Source organism: Carcharodon carcharias, chromosome 8, assembly GCF_017639515.1.
Source record: "Carcharodon carcharias isolate sCarCar2 chromosome 8, sCarCar2.pri, whole genome shotgun sequence".
In the NCBI taxonomy this organism is placed as follows: Eukaryota; Metazoa; Chordata; class Chondrichthyes; order Lamniformes; family Lamnidae; genus Carcharodon; species Carcharodon carcharias.
In genome coordinates this window covers 18,452,953-18,476,741 of record NC_054474.1, presented here as the reverse complement: position 1 = coordinate 18,476,741, position 23,789 = coordinate 18,452,953, and the positions used below count along the sequence as shown (strand labels likewise).

Below are 23,789 nucleotides of genomic sequence, written 5' to 3'. Positions count from 1 at the left end.
TAACCATACAGACCTCGAAGTCCTGAGCAAAGTGAATCTCGCCAGGTGCACGTCGCTTATGTACAATTGTGAAACACGTTGGCGTGATATCTGAATGATCTAGTGTGGGGGGGCGGGGGGATGGTTCTCAGGACTAGTCCTTATAATGAGATGCTAAAATATTGAAATTAGGTTACCGATGTGCGGCAGCAGGAAATGCAACCCGCCATTGGCAGGTGAAGTGGACGATCGCAAACTGGTTTCACAACGTGTAAAACCAACTTTTGGCCTTCTCACCATATGGTCCACTCCCACCTCCAAACATGCCCGCTGCCAATGAGAGTGGAAAATTCAGCACTAGTTATACAGGAAGCCATTAATCTTTGCAATATGATAGAACACTTACAGCCAGTGATTTAGTGAATCCCACCACTCCATGCTTCGAGGCTGAATAAACTGGTCCAATGCTAAAGGGAATCAGACCTGTTCACCACAAGGCAGCAAAGAAAAAACATTAAACAATCCATCAGATAGAACAAGTGACTGAGTGAAAATGCATAGAAATTACAGCATGGAAACAGGTCATTCGGCCTATGTAGTCCATGTCAACATTTACTCTCCACACAAACAAATAGTTCTAATCACATTTACTTGTGCTTTTCTCAAATTTCTTCAACCCCTTATCCTCGACCTCTCCAATCTAAGCTTTAATATTGCAAGTTTCTGCCCCATCCACCAACTCTGGAAGATAATGCTATAGCCACATACCTGGAGGTTGCTCCTGCCCTCTTCTAAATCTTGTGTTTAATCTTGTATCAATGATCCCTCAAATTATCGGAAACACAGTCTGTTTCTGCATACCCAGGCCCATCCTTCCATATTGTCAAAAATTTCTATCACATTGGCCACATTGTGCACTGTTTTAATTAAAATGTCTCATTTCCCAATCTTTCTTTATATTTGTATTTTGTTAAACCAGGCAGATTCCCAGTGAATCTGGGCGGTTCACCCTGTAAATCTTTAACATCCTTCCTACAGTGTGGAGCTTAACACTGCACACATTATCTAACTTGGGTTATATTGAGGTCTCTAAAGGCTCATCTTTACCTCTTGATTTTTAAAGTACAATTACTTACTGACAATGAATTCCATCTATTATCTTTAAACCTACTGCCCAACCTTAACAACATTTTCTTTGGTCTGTTACAGACAGGGAAGATACATGAGATAGTTCCACTTTTCTCCACCTCTCGACTAACCGCAACAAGATGTGTTTTAAAGAAGTAAAAACAGAAAATGCTAAAAAAAACTCAGCAGTTCTGGCAGCATCCATGGAGAAATAGGACTAATATGTTGAGTCCTTATGATGCTTCTCCAGAGCTGAAGAGAGGTAAAAATATGATGGGTTTTATACTGTTGAAGAGAGGGGTGGAGCAAGAGAGACCAGGGATAGGCAGGAGCTCAGCTAAGCTTTGACAAGGATGTCATGGACACAAGACAAATGGAGTGGTAATAATATTGTTAAAGACTAAGGCAGGTGCCATTAGTTGCATAAAGGTTAGGTAGCAGTATGTGTCGATTGCAGAACAAGGGTCAGCACTCTCTGAAAGTAAAACACGAGAACCAGTTAAAGACTGGCCCTGTGGGGGTAGAGGTTGGGGGAAAATAATATCAAAATGAAGGACAGCATTCACGGTGTGAAGTTTTGAACTCATTGTTATGTCTAGAAGGCTGTTAAGTGCCTAATCTGAGATGAGGTACTTTTCCTCAAGTTTGCATTGGGCTTCACTGGAATATTTTAGCAGGCCAAGGACAGAAATGTGGGCATGAAAGCAAGATGGTGAACTGAAATGGCCAGCAGCAGGAAGGTCGGGGTCATGCTTATGGACTGAGCGAAGGTGTTCCACAAAGCAGTCACTCAGCTGAAGTTTTGTCTCCCCAGTGTAGATGTGACCACATTGTGAGCAGCGAATGCAGTAGACTCAATTGAAAGTGTAAGTGAATTGCTGCTTCACTGGAAGGAGTGTTTGTGGCCTTGAATGGTGAGGAGGGAGGCAATAAAGGACTGGTGTTACACATCCTGCAATTGATGAGAGGGTACCGTAGGAAGGGGATGAGGTGATGGAGGAGTGGACCAGGATGTCACAGTGGGAATGTTCCCTACAGAATGCTAACAATGGAGGTGAGGGGAAGATGTGTTTGGTGGTGGCATCATGCTGGAATTGGTGGAAATGGCAGAGGATGATCCTTTGAATGCAGAGGTTGGTGGAGTGGAAAGTGAGGACAAGAGGAACCTTATCATGGTTCTGGGGAGGGGAAGTGGTGTGGGCAGAAGTGTGGGAGATGGGTTGCACACAGTTGAGGGCCCTGTAAACGACAATGTGGGGGAAACCTCAGCTCAGGAAAAGGGAAGACATGTCAGAAACACCACTTTGGAAGGTAGTATCATCAGGACAGAGGCAGAGGAACTGGGAGAATGGAATGGAGTCCTTACAGGAAGCAGGGTATGAGGAGGTTCAAGAAGGCAGCTCACCACCACGCTAGTAAGGGTAATTAGGAATGGGCAATGAACGCTGGCCTAGCCAGCGAAGCCCACATCCTGTACAACGAATAAAAAAATGGTGTGGTCGAGGTAACTGTGGGAGTCGGTGGACTTGCAATAACAGTCTATCACCAGAAATGGAGGCAGAGAAGTCAAGGAAGGGAAGGGAAGTGTCGGTGATGGACCGTGTGAAGGTGAGAGAGAGGTGGAAATTGGAAGCAAAATCGATCAATTTTTCCAGGTCCGGGTGAGAGCATGAAGCGGCACCAAAACAGTCATCAATGTACATAAAGCAGAGTCGTGGGAGGAGATCTGGAACAAGGAATGATGCACATACCCCACAAAAAGACAGGCACAACTGGGGCCCATGTGGGCACCCATAGCTACACCTTTTATTTGGAGGAACTGAGACAAGTTAAAGGAAAAATTGTTCAATGAGGGAACAAGTTCAGCCAGGCAGAGGAGGGTGCTGGCAGATGGGGATTGTTTGGGCCTCTATTCAAGGAAGAAGTGAAGAGCCCTCAGACTGTCCTGGTGGGGAATGGAAGGAGATAGAGGGATTGAACATACATTGTGAAGAGGAGACAGTTAGGGCCAAGAAACTGGAAATTGTTAAAATGATTTGGGTATCAGAGGAATCATAAATGTAGGTGGGAACAGACCAGACAAAGGGAGATAGAATAGAGTCAAGATAGGAAGAAATGAGTTCTGTAGGGCAGGAACAGGTTAAAATGAAGGGTCTACCAAGACAGTCCTATTTGTGGATGTTGGGAAGGAGGTAGAAGCGGGGTATGTGGGGTTGGAGGACTATGAGGTCAGAATCTGTGGAGGGAAGATCTCCAGAGGAGATGAGGTCAGTGACAGTCCTGGAAACAATGGCTTGATGTTCAGTGGTGGGATCATGGTCCAGAGGGAGGTAGGAAGAAGTGTCTGAGAGTTGATGCTTAGTCTCTGCAAGGTAGAGGTCAGTACGCCAGACAACAACAGCACCACCCTTGTCGGCAGGTTTGATAAAGTCAGGGTTGCACCTGAGAGAACAGAGTGCAGCAAGTTCAGAAAGAGATAGGTTAGAGTAGGTGAGAGCAATTAAGACAGCTGATGTCATGCCTACAGTTCTCAATGAAAAGATCAAGAGCAGGTAAGAGGCCCGAGGGAGGGGTCCAGGTAGAGGGAGAATACTGGAGGTGGGAGACAGGATCTGTCAAATGGGGTGAGATCTCCAGCCCAAAGAAGTGAGCACAGAGATGACAGCTATGGAAAAATAAGAGTTCAGCATCGTGCGGAAACCAAAATGCATTGAGATAAGGGCATAAGGGGATAAAACTGAGTCCTTTGTGGAGCATTTTAAAGAAGTGATTTAACTCCTTGCATGCTGTCACTTTTAAGAACAGACACAAAACATGTTTTCCCGTACGTTTAAGTTAAAAGAATAAACGTTTATTTTCTCAACACCCGAAATATAAATGCAACAACATTCACACAAGACACACATACATGACAGAAGATGATTACATGAGACGTTGCTTTCACTTAGATTTCTTACAGGATCAAAAATTTCACTTCTTTTATCAGTCATCAAGATGGTAGTTGGGATCTCTCCATTTTGTTGTGGGCAATCTTCTCCTGCATCAAGGCAGATGAAGAGACTGTGAACAGGATGGATACCAAGGCAGATGATAACATTGCCTGCCTTCTGTGCATGCTAAATGGACCCGTGTAAGGGCTGAGAATGCCAGCTGCACAGTACGTGAGAAGAGATAAAGATGTCAAAGTATGTGGGAGAGTCAGTGTGCTGGTAGTGTGTGAGATGATCCAAAGGGGTCACGGGTGAGGTGGATGCATCACAGCCTGCCCTGCCACGAGATCCAACATGCTTCCTGTTCATGCATATCTAATGAGCTGAAAAGCAGACAATCTGGCGTGGAAACCCGCCATCGCAGCTGGTGGGAAATGGGCCGTTTTGCCTGCCAGCCACCACACTTAGTCGGAGCAGAAATTCCCACCCTTAGTGTGTGCAAATTGAATTACACAGAGATGGGTATGAAGGAAACCACTTTATCACAAGAAGTTACAAATGGCCAACATTCATCCCCATAGCATGACACTTGCTCAATCCATCAAACTATTTTTGTGAACATCAATACTGTGGTCACACAACAGAAACTGGCTCATGATAGGAAATACCTTGTTAATTCACAAGGATAGCCCAGAGCAAACAATCTAGAAGAAGGACCACAGAGAGAAGCCATCTCACCCAACAAAAGTAAGAACACCAACTAGAAAGTCACCCATGGGATAATTCACTTCAGTGGGGCTAATTTGCTTTACCTATGGAATTATATCTCCACTACGGGGGCTCAACCACAACTTTCAATGGAAAAGCCAGAAATCGGCTTTTAAACCTGCTTGGACTGAGCCACAGTAAGTTCATTGCCAGAAGCTTCCAACCTTCATTATCTTCAGGGACGAAACAAACGTCAGACCTGCAACATTTCCAGGACATAGGGCCTGATGTGTACCAGGATTTGCAATCCATCGCTCTATGCAGAAATGGGATCCATCAGTGGCTAAACGAGAGGGGATCAGGGCACCTCAACCTCACTCCAGATGCACCTTCTCCTCAAGGAGTCAGCCAGGGGCTCTCAGGCAATCATAGGGGTGAGGGCCAGTAGCTCGACACCCTGGGGACATCCACCCAGGTGACTCAGTGTCCAGCTGATCCCAATCCCCTCTGCCTGTGACCCCGTCAGCTACAGCTCCGCAGGCCGAGGAGGGTGCACCTGCCCACAACAAGAGACCCAAAGCAAGCCAGGGCCCTTCAGTCTCGGTCTTATCAGAGGATGCCCGCCAAGGTCATCATAGACAACAGGGCAGAGCAGTCAGCAAGCTGCCTCCACCTCAGCTGTGAATGTCGAGGATGCACCAAGACATAGTGGTAGGATTAGAAAAATTAATACTAGGAGTACAAAGGTTGCATGTGTGTTCACAACCTGCATGGTGTTGCACAAATGTAAATAGATTTCCACTCATTCCACTTCTCATGTTGTGTATGCCTCTTCTATCTGTTGATATTCCTCATGGTCATTCAAGTGTCACAAATTCCTTTCCCCTCACCCTTGCCGATGTCCCATCATGTGCATCAGCTCTATGGTGTGTAGAACCATCTCATAACAGTCTCTGTCCATTCTGTGCTCACTATCAACATGAGGGAAGCGTCAGCCTCAAGGAACTTTGTGGTTGGCCAAGGCATCTCTGAGACCTGCACCAGAGGTTCATCTGATGTTGAGTCATGAGTGTGGAACCTGGAGGCTGCTTTAGTCCCCCGATGCTTCTGCACTGTAGAGTGCTCAATGTGGATCCTCGATGATGAAATGTGGATGCGCACATTTCATTGTCCTGCATGTACTTTCCATCAGTCTTAAGTGTGCTTTACCTCCAATCTCAAACTCTGAGCTCTTATGCGCTCCTGTCTGCCTACAGCGTTATCTCATGCCCATGCATACATCTGTACATCACCCCCAAGATTAGTGCCCACCTTCCCACCTCCATGTTTTTAAGCTTTCGAACTCGCTGACACATGTTGGTCCTTGCGTTTCCTGCTGGGTGGTTAAAAGTGTGCGACCTAGGAGTTGTGTGTAGAGGCCCCCTATGGCTGACGTGAACATGGGAGGATGCAATGCTGGGTTATAAGGTCTGGCTAGCGTCTCCAGCCATTAACCCTCTGCCAGGTCTCAGATGGCCAATCGAAATGCTTATTTGCAATTAACAATGACATCGGTGTGCCCGGTTTCTGGGCGCATATATAATTCTGTTGGGATGAAAATGTATATCCCGGAAATGCGGTCAGAGCGAGGCTGCAATTCACCTGATGTTTGCTCTTTATTATTAACGATCTGGGTCCTTAAGGGCTAGATGGAGTGTCAGCATTTTTGGGAGCACAATGCTAGGCATCAGGAGAAGCTGAGAGACTCCAAACGGAGGCATATTCATGAATGGCAGGCAGATTTCAGCTTAAGGTACTCATGAAGTTTGAGGTCCATTGAAAGATAAGTTGAACTGCCGCCTTGCATCCTTCAGTGAGAGTTACAGATGCCTGTGCCATGAGGATGTATGTGACACTGAGGACTGAGTATGATGAAGAGGCCTCAACACTTGTCTTGCATGAACGATTGGCTGTGTGGAAAAACTGCAGCACGGAATCAGAATTGACCTCCCACATGAAGGCAATATCCACTGTGAAAATTGACCTCCATGAGGCACCTTGTCACAATACAGGCAAAATGCCGCGAATGCACTGAGGATTGCAGTGTTGCTCCAGCCTCTTGTAGGCAGTGGAATGTTGGCACGATGCTTGAAGTGGCTGTACCATCTCACCTGTGTTCATGAAACACCCTGTTGCCATTATTATCGCATTACAGAAAGGCCACATTATACAAAGACACCGTACATCAATAAAATACACGTTTGCTTAACTGATTCAAAATTCTATGAAACTCTATTTAGCAATCGAAATGGAACACTCATAAGGGAAGACAGTGGTGTCATGGAAATGTCATTGGACTAGTATTCCAGAGGATCAGGCTAATGCTCTGGGGTGCAAGGGTTCAAATCCCACCATGGCAGCAAGTCGAATTTACGTTTAATTAATAAATGAATAGAAAGCTGGTCTCAGTGGTGACCACAATGCTGCCATGGATTTTGTAAAAACCCATCTGGTTCACTAATGTCCTTTACAGAAGGAAATCTGCCACCCTTACCTGGGCTCTGGCCAATGTGTGGCTCCAGATCCACAGCAATGTGGTTGACCCTTAGCTGACCCCTGAAATGGCAGAGCAGGCCATTCAATCCAAGGGCAATTAGAGATGGGCAACAAATGCTGGCCTTGTCAGCGACAGCCACATCACAAGAAAGAAAAAGAATTTCACAGATCAGCAGCAGTCAGAGCAGACCCATGCAGAGAAGGAGTTCACATGGGAATGCATCTTCACTCTTTCTCTTGCAGAAAGAAAAGATGATTGCATTTACATAATGCCTTTCATGACCCAGGACGTCACAAAGCACTTTACAGCCAATGAAATACTTTTATGATGTGTCACTGTTGTAACTTAGAAAGCAAGGCAGCCAATTTGTACACAGCAAGATCCCAAATATTGCAATGTGATAATAAAACCAGATACTATGTATCTTCTGTGTTGTTGATTAAGGGACAAATATTGGTTAGGACACTGAGGATAACTCCCCTGCCTTTCTTTGAAATAGTGCCATGGGAACTTTTGTGTCCACCTGAGAGGGCTGACGGGACCCCAGATTAATGTCTCATCTGAAAGATGGCAGTGTACTCTTAGTACTACAATGGGAGTGTCAGCCTAAATTTTTGTGATCCAGTCTTAGGCTGGGGCCCTTATCTCTAGGAAAGAGAAGACTGAGGAATTAACTTGATAGATGAAGGGGTTATGATATGGGAGGCTTGAAAAAAATTGTTCCACTTCTGTTAGAGTCCAAAACTAGGGGCCAATTATTAGTCAGGCACTAATAAATCCAATAAGCAATTCAGGAAAAGCTTCTTTACTTATAATGGTTCAAATGTGAACTTGCTACCACACAGAATGGCTAAGGCTAAAAATAATTAAAGAGTAGCTAGATAAACTGAATGACAGTGTGAGATGTAGCAGGTGAGTGGAGGCTCATATGGAGCATAAATGCCTGTTTCCTTGCTGTAAATCCTATGTAAAACTTATTTTGTTAAAAACTTAATTTGTCCCAAGTGGATGTTTTCCAGTATCCACATGAAACACTTACAACAAAGCCCATTGATAAACAATTGTTCCTTTATTGATTACCTGCCATGGAGGCGATATTAACAATCACTCCTCCTGCACCTCCAGTCTCTTTACTCATGTGCTCTATGCCCAGGTGGGTTCCTTTGATCACACTAACCTGCAATACAAACAGTAAGTACAGGAATCACCAAAGAACAGGCAAATTCAGATAACAGAACAAAAATGCACAGGTAGAGGTAAAGTACACTGTTATGATGTGGTAGATGATGATGTGCCAGCCAGACCAAATCCACAAGGGAAACTTGGCCATACTATCACAACGGTTTTGCAATTTGTATTTATTATGAAAAGATTTATGCATTGAATTCAGAAGTAATGAGTCCACTAACACCTTTAGAGATTTTACAAAATAAATTAAAACACTTATTAGCAAAAGAATTCAAATACAGACATGAGATTACAGTTACTTGATATAGCAAATTCCAAAATTCCTAATTAACCTGACTCCCACCTACATGCCTCCTTTAAGGCAACAGTCCAAAATAGATTTTAAATTTAAATAGGTAATCCAACAAGGTTACCTCACACACCCACTCGACAGTGGAATTCCAAAGGCTTTTTAACACAACTTTAGTCACTGGACCCAGCAGACTTCTGCTAAAATGGCTAGAGGCTTTTCCCCAAGGCTGCTTTACATGGTGTACCTTTCAAGATGCAACATGGCCACACCCACAGAGCCTTCCATCCTTCTTCATATATATTTCTCTCTCTTTAAGGTATAAATTGCCATTGTTCTACATGTCTTTGGAAATTTACTTTTCTCATAATATAAAAATCTTCCATGTTGTCAATATGGCCCTTTTCTCCTTTTGGGAAAAATAAACATAATAACCTTGCCCTCATTACCTTGTTAGTTATCTACTTAGCTACTGTCCCTTATACTCTAGCTTATCAATCTCCATTTCAAAAGTCTGCTTTACACCTAACTCTTTTGATATTTCCAATTTTGTAGTCTAAGCGTCTCTATTCTAATTAAATCAGTCACACAGACAGAACCATCCACACCCGTAAGCCTACAACAATATTAAGAAAAAATGATAGTTTTGTGACAACAGAGGTATATACATGTAACTATATGCAAGTCCTACCAGCAAGAGTACATTCAAGCAGTAGCAGAGCAGAGATTTATTCAGGCAATAGCAGAGCTATAAACTGTAAAATGCTGTGGGAGGGTGCAGATAGATTAGTGAAATGGGCATTCTGATAAATGGGATGGACAAACTGGTTACTCGGGTGGGCAGGCTTGTCAGTGGAATAAACAGACTGTTCGATGGAATGGACAAAGTGGTTAGTACGATGGGCAGACTGGTTAGTGGATGGATTAACAGGTCAATAGAATGGGACAGACTGTTGAATTTGATGGACAGATTGGTTAATGGGATGGACAGACTGGTTAGTTGGATAGATCTGCAGGTTAGTGGAATCAGACAGACTGGTTAGTGGGATGGACTTACTGGTGCAGACCTAAGTTAATGTGTTGAGGTTTGGAGTAATATATTTAGGAGGAAATTGGAAGAATGGGAATTTATCCTCAATGGAAAGATGCTGAAGAGGGTGATGGACAGACAGACCCGTGGATTGACATAATTTCCTGATAACATGCAGACAAATAAAATAACAAAGATCAACAACATTTAAAAATAGGAACCTAAAGGAAAATGGCAAAATGCTGATGATAAGTAGGTATAAGGCAATAGTAGTGTGGAATCAATCTGGAATTGGTGGTAGCTCATTGACATGCACAGGCGATTGATTAGGAGGCAGGAGACAGACAGTAAGAATAAATTATTGGCAGGATGTGACCAGTGGTGCTTCCAAGAGATTTGTTCTGGGGCCCCAATTTTCACCATATTTATCAATGACTGATTTTTTAAAATTCGTCTTTGGAAAGTGGGCATCATTGGCAAGGCCAGCATTTATTGCTCATCCCTCATTGCCTTCGAGTAGGTGGTGATGAGCTGACTTCTTGAACCATTGCAATCTATTTGGTGAAGGTACTGTTAGGTACAGAGTTCCAGACTTTTGACCAAACAAACTATGAAGGAGCCTCCAAGTCAAGATGGTATGTGACTTGGAGGGGAACTTTCAAATTGTGGTGTTCCCATATGCCTGCTATCTTTTGTTCTTGTAGGTAGTAGAGGTCACAGGGTTTGGAAGGTCCTCTTGAAGGAGGCTTGGCAAGTTTTTGTTCTTTCATGCGATGTGACCATCGCTGGCTAGGCCAACATTCATTACCCATCTCTAATCGCCCTTGACAAGGTGGTGGTGAGCCACCTTCTTGAACTGCTGCAGTCCAAGTGCTGTAGGTACTGTTAGGAACGGAGTTCCAGGATTTTGACCCAATGAAAGTGAAGGAATGGCGATATAGATCCACATCAGGATACTGTGTGACTTGGAGGGAAACTTCCTGGTGGTGGTGTTCCCATGCATCTGCTGCCCTTGTCCTTGTTGGTGGTAGAAGTTGAGGATTTGGAAGGTGCTGTCGAAGGAGCCTTGGTGAGTTACTGCAGTGAATCTTGTACATAGTACACACTGCTGCCACTGCGCATCTGTGGTGGAGGAAGTGAATGTAGAAGGTGGTGGATGGGGTGCGAATCAAGCGGGCTGCTTTGCCTTGCATAGTGTTGAGCTTTGAGTGTTATGGGAGCTGCAGTCCTCCAGGCAAGTGGAGAGTATTCCATCACACTCGTGACTTATGCCTTGTAGCTGATGGACAGGCTTTGGGAGTCAGGAAGTGAGTTACTCTCTGCAGAATTCCCAACCTCTAATCTGCTCTTGTAGCCACAGTATCTATATGGCTGGTCCAGTTCAGTTTCTGGTCAATGGTAACCACCCCCAGGATATTGACAAAAGGGACTTCAGTGAAAGTAATGCCATCAAGGGGTGATGGTTAGATTCTCTCTTGTTGGAGATGGCCATTGCCTAGCACTTGCATGGTGCAAATTTTTATTTGCCACTTATCAGCCCAAGTGATTGTTGTCCAAGTCTTGTTGCATGCGGGTATAAACTGTTTCAGTATCTGAGGAGCTGCAAATGATACACAATACTGTGCAATCAGTGAACATTCCCACCTTGACCTTATGATAGAGGAGAAGTCCCTTACGAAGCAGCTGAAGATTGTTGGTCTCAAGATCCTAACCTGAGGAACTCCTGCAGCAATATTCTGGGGGTGAGAGGATTGGCCTCCAACAACCACAAGAATCGTCCTTTGTGTTAGGTTTGACTCCAGCTCATGGAAAGTTTTCCCTCCAATTCTCATTTACTTCAAATTTTCTAGGGCCCTTGACGCCACACTGCTGCCATGATCTCATGACAGTCACTCTCACCTGACCTCTGGAGTTCAGCTCTTTTGTCCATGTTTAGACCAAGGCTGTAATGAGGCTTGGAGCCAAATGGCCCTGGCAGAACCCAAGTTGAATATCGGTGAGCAGGTTATTCTGAGTTAAGTGTCACTTGATAGCTCTGTTGATTACACCTTCCATCACTTTGCTGATGATTGAAAGTAGATGAATAGGCTGATTGGCCAGATTGGATGTGTCCTGCTTTTTGTGGAGTGAACATATCTGGGTAATTTTCCACATTGTTACATTGATGCCAATGTTGTAGTTCTACTGGAACAGCTTTTCTCGGGGCCCAGCTATTGCTGAAGCACAAATCTCCAATGCTCCCGTTGGGATGCTGTGAGGGCCCATAGCCTTTGTCTTATCCAGTACACTCAGCTGTTTCTTGCTATCACATGGAGAGAATTAAATTTGCTAAAGACTGACACCTGTGACGCTGGTGACCTCAGGAGGAGGCTGAGATTGATCATCTACTCCATACTCCTGGCTGAAGATGGCTGCAAATACTTCAGCCTTGCCTTTTGCAGTGATGAGCTGGGCACCCCCAATCATTGGGAATGAGGATGTTTGCGGAGCCTTCTCCACTTTACATGTATAATTGTCTATCGCCATTCATGACTGGATGTGGCAGAACTGCAGAGCTTTTGTCTGATCCATTGCTTGTTGGTCTATAACATGCTGCTTCCATTGTTTAGTATGCATGTAGTCCTCTGATTTTGCTTCACCAAGTTGTTATGCGTGGTGCTGCACCTGACATGCTCTCCTCATTGAAGCAGAGTTGGTCTCCAGCTGTTACAAATATCTGATTTCATAATTTATGTGTTTTACAAAATAAATTTTAGTTTAGGAATTGAATTGTAAACGGCAGGTAAATGGAGACACTTGGTTATGAAACTGGTATACAGACCTGCGGTGACTACAGTTTAAAGGGTAACCTGTGTTTATTTAATAAGGTCAGGCTTAAGGTAAGAAAACTTAAACAGGCTCTTTCTGCTTGCAAAGGACAGGGCCCTGTGTATAAATGTATGTAGTTTCTAGCAAACATAAGTGAGCTTTATTGTCAGCCCAACTGATAATCTTAAACTGATTGTTAGTGTAATTCTTAGCATACTCTGGAAGTGTTGTCCAATCACGGCTCACAATACAGCTCACTTACGCTTGCAAGAAGCTACCTATGTTCATTTGCAGGGCTCTGTCCTTTGCAAACAGAAAACAGTGGTGAGGTTTTGAAGGAAAGTTGGAAGGTCACTGAGCCAAAAGCTAATAGAAGGATCCTCATGAAATCTCATACCTCAGAATATAAATGAAATACTGAGCAGAAATTGTGAGAGCTGTAGTAAACTTGTTTTGGTTCCAAAAGGAGAAGTAAATGAGCCCTCAAGACCTTGTAATGTATAAGGGAACTCTTGGGTGGAATTCAGAAGTAAAAGGGGAATTGGGTTTATACTCTGAGTCTTGACAAACTATAATATTAAGTTAGTGGTGCTTGGTTTGTTTATTTTTTTTATATAAAGATTGTTTTACAAATAGTCACTTAGTAGTACTGCTGAAAAAGGAGACATGCTACTTGAGCTTTTCGTCTTATGCTTATCAGGACAGACACAAGAATGCCAAATTTCAAAGGGAGCAACAATTTATATTGCATGAGAAAAGGGGGCTAATTGGTTGGCAAGTAGGCTGTAATTGGTCCATGTGTTGCCATGGAGAATGCACCAGGGAACTATTGAACCCCATGCTTTTGTTTAATTCAAAAAAAATGCAATGCTTGGACATGTTCCTTTTGCCTCCAGAGGACAGGTTAAGCATGAAGGCATGTTAAGTGAGCTACATTGTGAACTCAACTGATAATTTCAAACTAGTTGTTAGTGTAATTCTTAAAATACTCGGGACTGTGCAGCAAGTGCTGTCCAATCGTGGAATCACATCTAACATTTAACATTATGTTCTGAGAAAACTCAGAACCTGGAATCAAATATAGATCAGACTGGATAAGATCGCCAGATTTCCTTCCCTGATGAACATCAATAAACCAGATGGGATTTTATAATAATCTGGTAGTTTCATGATTATCATCCACTGAATTTGCCCAGCTACCATGGTGATATTTGTATGCATGACTCCAAAACATTAATCTGGGCCATTGCATTTCTCGTCCAATAACATTACCACTATGCTACCATTCCCCCAAAGTTTCAAGTTTTAAAAAGGATTTGATAGAGTCAATATGGAGAAACAATTTCCTCTGATGGGAAAAACTTAAGATGAGAGCTAGATCATTTAGGGGTAGAATCAGAAAGCACTTCTTCACATAAATGGCAGTTGAAAATTAGAACTCCTTCCTCCAAAAAATTATGGATACTGAAGAACAATTGGATCTTTAAAGACAGCAATAAATAATTTGTTGTTGAGTAAGGGTATCCATGGATAGGGAGCAAAAGCAGATAAATGGAGCTGAGGCAGAGATCAGCAATGATCTAACTGAATAGCAAAGCAAGTTTGAGATCCTGTTCTTGTACATTAGGCCCAAGGGACTGAATAGCTTCCTCCTGCTTCTTGGGTATAATTTTGGATGCTCCTGTATAGATAGGAAGTTAAACCTATTATAGGAACACAGGACTTGGGAGGAGTAAGCCATTCAGCCTTTCAAGACTGCTCCTCCATTCAATAAGAACATAGCTGAACTGGGTGTGTCTCCGCTCCACTTTCCTGTCTGATCTCACAACCCTCGACTCCCCTATCAAAAATCTGTCTAACTCTGCCTTGAATAAGTTCAATGACCCAGCCTCTACTGCTTTCTGGAAGTGAATTCCAAATACTAACAACCCTTTGAGAGGAAAAAAATTCTCCTCATCTCTGTTTTAACTGGTAGACGTTTGATTCGTAAACTGTGTTCCATGGTTCTAGTCTCTCCCACAAGTTGAAACAACCTCCTGGCACCTACCCTATCAAATCCCCTCAGGATCTTAGATGTTTCAATAAGATCACCTTTCATTCTTCTAAACTACAATGGGTATAGGTCCAACATGTTCAACCTTTATTCATAAGTTCCTCATACCAGGAATGAGTTGAGTAAACCTTCTCTGAACTGTTTCTACCACAATTATATCCTTACTCAAATAAGGAGACCAAAGCTGTTCACAGTATTCCAGATGTGGTCTCAGCAAGGCCCTGTACAGCTGCAATAAAACTTCCTTACTTTTATATTCCATTCCCTTTGCAATAAATGCCAACATTCCATTTGCTTTATTAATCTTGCCTTACCTGCATAATGATAACTTTTATGATTCATATACCAGGACACCCAGATCCCTCTGTACCTTAGCGTTCTGAAATCTCCCTCCATTTAAATAGTGTGCTGCTTTTCTATTCCTCCTGTCAAAGTGGACAAATTCACATTTTCCCACATTATACACCATCTGATAAATTTTTGCTCATTCTCTTGACCTGTTTCTGTTTCTTTGCAGACTCTCTACCTCCTTTTAACAATTTACTTTCCTACCTATCTCGGTTTCATTGGCAAATTGAGTTACCATACATTCGGTCCCTTCATAAACAACCCGAAAAAGGCTCATTTATCCCTACTCTCTGCTTCCTGTTAGCTAACCAATCCTTTGTCCATGATAATATGTTACCTCCTACACCATGAGCTCTTATTTTGTGTAGTAACCTTTGTTCTGGCACCTTATCAAATGCCTTCTGGAAATCCAAGAACAGCACATTCATAGGTTCCCCTTTATCCTTCTTGCTTGTCGCTTCCTCAAAAAACTCTAATAAATTAGTTAAACAAGGTTTCCCTTTCACAAACCCATGTTGACTCTGCCTGATCAAATTATGATTTTCTAATTATTCTGCAATAATCTCCTCAATAATAATAATAGCAATTTCCCTATGGCAGATGTTAAGCTAACTGGCCTGCAGTTTCCTGCCTTCAGTCTCCCTCCTTTCTTAATTAAAGGGGTTACATTAGCTATTTTCCAATCCACTTGGACCCTTCCAGAATCTAAGGAATTTTGGAAGAGTATAACGAATACATCTCTGCAGCCACTTCTTTAAGAGCCTAGGACCTATTAAGATTCCTATCAAGGTTAAATTGACCAGGAGGGTGCCAGGGGATATATAATAACTGAATCATAACTATAAGTCAACATGCCAAAGTGCCCCATCACCATTCATGGGCATTTCCTGTCCCACTGGCAGAACAGATCTCTACATATGGTAAGTGAGCATCAGACTAGGCCTCAACATTCATTGCATATTGCATGAAGCGTCATAAGAACATAAGAAATAGCAGGAGTAAGCCATGGGCTCATCAAGCCTGTTCTGCCACTCAGTAAGATCGCAGTTAATCTTTTACACCAGTGTCACACTGTCAGATCAACGAGATCAGGGGAAATTCTTGCAGGTCACTCCATAGATCTTCCATCCCTCCATTTTCCACAAGCATCCCCAGCAACCTCAGATCAGAATATCTCCATATTGAAGGTCACTTGTCCTGAGGAAAGCAAGAGCACAGAACATACTCTGTGTGAGGATCTCAATGTCCGTCAGCAGTGGTTAGGCCCATGGCTGAGCTGACTGAGTCCTGAAGGACTCAGATCCTGTCAGATCAAGGTACATCAGGTGGTGAGGGAATAAGTAAATAGCCTACCTACCCTGAACCTCAGCAACCTACACAGGAATATACACTTTTCTAATCCAGAAAATCAGTAGGTCAAGGATATTACTGGAGCCAATCTTTACTTGGTCTGACATTTACTTACAGAGTGAAACATTACGAATCACTCACCTCCAAACTCAACCACACCACAGTCTCAATAAAAGTCTCTTTATATGTGCTCAAGTGAAATGTCAATTAATGTCTATTACCTACATAGAATTAAGCTTAATTGATATACAATTCACACGTACCAGATTTACATTGAGGCATTTCTCCAAATTTAACTCATCAACGATCCCTGCATTGTTACAAACCACATCCAATCTCTGAAATTTTTCAAGAGTCTTGCTGAAAGAATCTGGAAAAGATAGTGAATGGAGCTTATTTGCAAATTCTGTGTTCCAACACCAAACACTTTACTCAGTGGAACTCACAACGTCAGTCGCTTCAATCTCAAGGCCGCTCTATACATGTGAGTAATTGAGTGAATTCCCCTGATCATTTCCCTAAAAAATGTGGTTGGCCAGGACCGATGTGGAACCATGCCATCAAATCACCTTGTTCGCTGACCCTGAATTTTGGAGTTTGCTCACAGGAAGTCGATCAGTGACACTTGGAAACAGGAAGAGCATCCTCCCCTACCCCACAAGTAAACCTGGGTGGTCAGAGGGAATTCAACACCAAGCCATTAAGGAAACCCAAGTCATTGCCCTGTTCTCCTGCCCTAGGAAACAGGCCTGAGACTTACCCCAAAAAATGAAGAGACTCTGAGACCCTTAAGGGGGAGCACCGACACCCCAAGACCCTAACCCAGGAGCTCCAACACCCCGAGACCCTAAACCAAGGGTTCCGACACCTGAGACCCTAAACCAGGAGCGCCGACACCCCGAGACCCAAAACCAGGTATGTCAACACCCTGAGACCCTAAACCAGGAGCTCCTACACCCCGAGACCCTAAACCAGGAGCGCTGAGACCCCGAGACCCTTAACCAGGAACGCCAAAACCCCGAGAGCCCAAACCAGGGGTTCCGACACCCGAGACCCTAAACCAGGAGCACCGACACCCCGTGACCCTAAACCAAGGGTTCCGACAACCGAGACCCTAAACCAGGAGCTCCAACACCCCGAGACCCTAAACCAGGAGCGCCGACACCCTGAGACGCTAAATCAGGTGCGCTGACACCCCGAGACTCTAAACCAGGAGCGCCGACAGCCCAAGACCTTAAATCAGGAGTGCTGAGGCCCCAAGACCGTAAACCAGGCACGCTGACACCCTGAGACCCTAATCCAGGAACACCGACATCCTGAGACCCTAAACCAGGAGTGCCGACAGCCCGAGACGCTAAATCAGGTACGCTGACACCCCGAGACCCTAAACCAGGAGCGCCGACACCCCAAGATCCTAAACCAGGAGAGATGAGGCCCCAAGACCCTAAACCAGGAGCGCCGAAACCCTGAGACCCTAAACCAGGAGTGCGGAAACTCTGAGACCCTAAACCAGGAGTGCCGACACCCCAAGACCCCAAACCAGGAGTGCTGAGGCCCCAAGGCGCTAAACCAGGAGCACCAACACCCCGAGACCCTAAACCAGGAGCGCTGAAACCCTGAGACCCTAAACCAGGAGTGCCGACACCCTGAGACCCTAAACCAGGGAGCACCGACACCCCGAGACCCAACACGAGGAGCGCCGAAACCTGCGACCCTAAACCAGCAGTGCCGACACCCTGAGACCCTAAACCAGGAGTGCCGACACCCTGAGACCCTAAACCAGGAGTGCTGAGGCCCCAAGATCCTAAACCAGGCACGCCAACACCCTGAGACCCTAAACCAGGAGCACCGACACCCCGAGACCCTAAACCAGGAGCGCCGACACCCCGAGACCCCAAACCAGGGTTTCCGACACCCGAGACCCTAAACCAGGAACTCCAACACCCCGAGACCCTAAACCAGGAGCGCTGACACCCCGAGGCCCTAAACCAGGAGCTCCGACACCCCGAGACCCGAAACCAGGAGCGCCGACACCCCGAGACCCCAAAACTGGAATGCCAACACGCTGAGACCCTAAACCAGGAATGCCGACACCCCGATACCCCAAACCAGGAGCGCCGACACGCTGAGACCCTAAACCAGGAGCGCCGACACCCCGAGACCTTAAACCAGGAGTGCCGATGCCCCGAGACCCTAAACCAGGAGCTCCAACACCCCGAGACCCTAAACCAGGAGCGCCGACACCCCGAGACCCTAAACCAGGAGCACCGACACCCCGAGACCCAACATGAGGAGCGCCGAAACCTGCGACCCTAAACCAGCAGTGCCGACACCCTGAGACCCTAAACCAGTGCCGACACCCTGAGACCCTAAACCAGGAGTGCTGAGGCCCCAAGATCCTAAACCAGACACGCCAACACCCTGAGACCCTAAACCAGGAGCACCGACACCCCGAGACCCTAAACCAGGAGCGCCGACACCCCGAGACCCCAAACCAGGGTTTCCGACACCCGAGACCCTAAACCAGGAACTCCAACACCCCGAGACCCTAAACCAGGAGCGCTGACACCCCGAGGCCCTAAACCAGGAGCTCCGACACCCCGAGACCCGAAACCAGGAGCGCCGACACCCCGAGACCCCAAAACTGGAGTGCCAACACGCTGAGACCCTAAACCAGGAATGCCGACACCCCGATACCCCAAACCAGGAGCGCCGACACGCTGAGACCCTAAACCAGGAGCGCCGACACCCCGAGACCCTAAACCAGGAGCGCCGATGCCCCGAGACCCTAAACCAGGAACGCCGAAACCCTGAGACCCTAAACTAGAGGCACCGAAACCCTGAGACCCTAAACCAGGAGCGCCAACATCCTGCGAGCCTAATCCAGGAGCGCCAACACCCCAAGACCCTAAACCAGGAGCACCGAAACCCTCAGACCCTAAACCAGAAATGCCGACACCCTGAGACCCTAAACGAGGTGCACCGACACCCGAGACCCTAAACCAGGAGCGCCGACAGCCCGAGACCCTAAACCAGGAGCGCCGACAGCCCGAGACCCTAAACCAGGAGCGCCGACAGCCCGAGACCCTAAACCAGGAGCGCCGACAGCCCGAGACCCTAAACCAGGAGCGCCGACAGCCCGAGACCCTAAACCAGGAGCGCCGAAACCCAGAGACCCAAAACCAGGAGTGCTGAGGCCCCAAGACCCTAAACCAGGAGCGCCGAAACCCTGAAACCCTAAACCAGGAGTGCTGAGACCCCAAGACCCTAAAGCAGGAGTGCCGACTCCCTGAGACCCTAAACCAGGAGTGCTGACACCCTGAGACCCTAAACCAGGAGTGCTGAGACCCCAAACCAGTAGTGCTGAGACCCCAAACCAGGAGTGCTGAGACTCCAGGACCCTAAACCAGGAGTGCTGAGGCCACAAGACCCTAAACCACAAGCGCCAACACCCCGACACCCTAAACCAGGAGCGCCGAAAACCTGAGACCTTAAACCAGGAGCGCCGAAACCCTGAGACCTTAAACCAGGAGCGCCAAAACCCTGAGAACTTAATCCAGGAGCGCCGAAACCCTGAGACACTGAACGAGGAGCGCTGACAACCGAGACCCTAAACCAGGAGCGCCGACACCCCGAGACCCTAAACCAAGAATGCCGACACCCCGAGACCTTAAACCAGGAGCGCCGACACCCCGAGACCCTAAACCAGGAATGCCGACACCCCGAGACCCTAAACCAGGAGCGCCGATGCCCCGAGACCCTAAACCAGGAATGCCGACACCCTGAGACCCTAAACCAGGAGCGCCGAAACCCTGAGACCCTAAACCAGGTGTGCCGACACCCGAGACCCTAAACCAGGAGCACCGACACCCCGAGACCCAACACGAGGAGCGCCGAAACCTGCGACCCTAAACCAGGAGTGCCGACACCCCGAGACCCTAAACCAGGAGTGCCGACACCCCGAGACCCTAAACCAGGAGTGCCGACACCCCGAGACCCTAAACCAGGAGCACCGACACCCCGAGACCCAACACGAGGAGCGCCGAAACCTGCGACCCTAAACCAGCAGTGCCGACACCCTGAGACCCTAAACCAGGAGTGCCGACACCCTGAGACCCTAAACCAGGAGTGCTGAGGCCCCAAAACCCTAAACCAGGCACGCCAACACCCTGAGACCCTAAACCAGGAGCACCGACACCCCGAGACCCTAAACCAGGAGCGCCAACACCCCGAGACCCCAAATCAGGTTTCCGACACCCGAGACCCTAAACCAGGAACTCCAACACCCCGAGACCCTAGACCAGGAGCGCTGACACCCCTAGGCCCTAAGCCAGGAGCTCCGACACCCTGAAACCTTAAACCAGGAGCACCAACACCCCGAAAACCTAAACCAGGATCGCTGAAACCCTGAGACCCTAAACCGGGAGTGCCGACATCCTGAGACCCGAAACCAGGAGTGCTGAGGCCCCAAGGCCCTAAACCAGGAGCACCAACACCCCAAGACCCTAAACCAGGAGCGCCGAAACCCTGAGACCCTAAACCAGAAGTGCTGAGACCCCAAGACCCTAAACCAGGAGTGCCGACACCCTGAGACCCTAAACCAGGTGCGCTTACACCCCGAGACCCTAAACCAGGAGCGCCGACATACCAAGAACCAACACGAGGAGCGCAGAAACCTGTGACCCTAAACCATAGCGCTGAAACCCTGCGACCCTAAACCAGGAGCGCCGAAACCCTGAGACCCTAAACCAGGAGTGCCGAAACCCTGAGACCCTAAACCAGGAGCGCCGAAACCCTGAGACCCTAAACCAGGAGCGCCGAAACCCCAAGACCCTAAACCGGGAGTGCCGACATCCTGAGACCCAAAACCAGGAGTGCTGAGGCCCCAAGGCCCTAAACCAGGAGCACCAACACCCCACGACCCTAAACCAGGAGGACCAAAACCCTGAGACCCTAAACCAGAAGTGCTGAGACCCCAAGACCCTAAACCAGGAGTGCCGACACCCTGAGACCCTAAACCAGGTGCGCTTACACCCCGAGACCCTAAACCAGGAGCGCCGACACCCCGAGACCCAACACGAGGAGCGCCGAAACCTGCGACCCTAAACCAGGAGCGCCGAAACCCTGAGACCCTAAACCAGGAGCGCCAAAACCCTGAGACCCTAAACCAGGAGCGCCAAAACCCTGAGACCCTAAACCAGAAGTGCTGAGACCCCAAGACCCTAAACCAGGAGTGCCGACACCCTGAGACCCTAAACCAGGTGCGCTTACACCCCGAGACCCTAAGCCAGGAGTGCCGACACCCCGAGACCCAACACGAGGAGCGCCGAAACCTGCGACCCTATACCATAGCGCTGAAACCCTGCGACGCTAAACCAGGAGCGCCGACACCCTGAGACCCTAAGCCAGGAGCGCCGACACCCTGAGACCCTAAGCCAGGAGCGCCGACACCCTGAGACCCTAAACCAGGATTGCCGAAACCTGAGACCCTAAACCAGGACGCCGAAACCCTGAGACCCTAAACCAGGAGTGCCGACACCCGAGACCCTAAACCAGGAGCACCGACACCCCAAGACCCAACACGAGGGCTGCCGAAACCTGCGACCCTAAACCAGGAGTGCCGACACCCCGAGACCCTAAACCAGGAGCACCGACACCCCGAGACCCAACACAAGAAGCGCCGAAACCTGCGACCCTAAACCAGGAGTGCCGACCCCCCAAGACCCTAAACCAGGAGTGCTGAGACCCCAAGGCCCTAAACCAGGAGCACCGAAACCCTGAGACCCTAAACCAGGAGCACCGAAACCCTGAGACCCTAAACCAGGAGTGCCGACACCCTGAGACCCTAAACCAGGAGTGCCGACACCCTGAGACCCTAAACCAGGAGTGCTGAGGCCCCAAGTCCCTAAAACAGGAGCACCAACACCCCGAGACACTAAACCAGGAGCGCCGACACCTTGAGACCCTAAGCCAGGAGCACCGACACCCTGAGACCTTAAACCAGGAGCGCCGAAACCCTGAGACCCTAAACTAGAGGCACCGAAACCCTGAGACCCTACACCAGGAGCGCCAACACCCTGAGACCCTAAACCAGGAGTGCCAAAACCCTGAGACCCTAAACCAGGAGTGCCGACACCCGAGATCCTAAACCAGGAGCGCCGACGCCCCGAGACCCTAACCCAGGAGCGCCGACGCCCCGAGACCCTAAACCAGGAGCACTGACGCCCCGAGACGCTAAACCAGGAGCGCCGACAGCCCGAGACCCTAACCCAGGTGCGCCGACGCCCCGAGACCCTAAGCCAGGAGCGCCGAAACCCCAAGACCCTAAACCGGGAGTGCCGACATCCTGAGACCCAAATCCAGAAGTGCTGAGGCCCCAAGGCCCTAAACCAGGAGCACAAAAACCCTGAGACCCTAAACCAGAAGTGCTGAGACCCCAAGACCCTAAACCAGGAGTGCCGACACCCTGAGACCCTAAACTAGGTACGCTTACACCCCGAGACCCTAAACCAGGAGCGCCGACACCCCGAGACCCAACACGAGGAGCGCCGAAACCTGCGACCCTATACCATAGCGCTGAAACCCTGCGACCCTAAACCAGGAGCGCCGAAACCCTGAGACCCTAAACCAGGAGCGCCAAAACCCTGAGACCCTAAACCAGGAGCGCCAAAACCCTGAGACCCTAAACCAGAAGTGCTGAGACCCCAAGACCCTAAACCAGGAGTGCCGACACCCTGAGACCCTAAACCAGGTGCGCTTACACCCCGAGACCCTAAGCCAGGAGCGCCGACACCCCGAGACCCAACACGAGGAGCGCCGAAACCTGCGACCCTATACCATAGCGCTGAAACCCTGCGACCCTAAACCAGGTGCGCCGAAACCCTGAGACCCTAAACGAGGAGCGCCGAAACCCTGAGACCCTAAACCAGCAGCGCCGAAACCCTGAGACCCTAAACCAGGAGCACCAACACCCCAAGACCCTAAACCAGGAGTGCCGACACCCTGAGACCCTAAGCCAGGTGCGCTTACACCCCGAGACCCTAAGCCAGGAGCGCCGACACCCCGAGACCCAACACGAGGAGCGCCGAAACCTGCGACCCTATAACATAGCGCTGAAACCCTGCGACCCTAAACCAGGAGCGCCGAAACCCTGAGACCCTAAACCAGGAGTGCCGACACCCTGAGACCCTAAACCAGGAGCGCCGACACCCCGAGACGTTAAACCAGGAGCACCGACACCCCGAGACGTTAAACCAGGAGCACCGACACCCCGAGACGTTAAACCAGGATCGCTGACCCCCCGAGACCCTAAACCAAGAGCGCTGAAACCCAGAGACCCTAAACCAAGAGCGCTGAAACCCTGAGACCCTAAACCAGGTGTGCCGACACCCCGAGACCCTAAACCAGGAGCGCCGACACCCCGAGACCCTAAACCAGGAGCG

At 47.9% G+C, this 23,789-nt stretch overlaps 1 protein-coding gene across 1 annotated transcript in view; it reads right to left on the bottom strand.

Moving 5' to 3' along the window:
• Window positions 1-23,789, bottom strand: part of LOC121280920 (15-hydroxyprostaglandin dehydrogenase [NAD(+)]-like) — a 48,452-nt gene that overhangs the window by 10,518 nt on the left and 14,145 nt on the right. The window contains exons 3-5 of the mRNA XM_041193340.1: window positions 16,611-16,717; window positions 8,362-8,458; window positions 386-462 (exon numbers count right to left, since the gene is read on the bottom strand). Coding sequence (XP_041049274.1) covers window positions 386-462; window positions 8,362-8,458; window positions 16,611-16,717 — 281 coding nt within the window. The remainder of the gene's footprint in view (window positions 1-385; window positions 463-8,361; window positions 8,459-16,610; window positions 16,718-23,789) is intronic.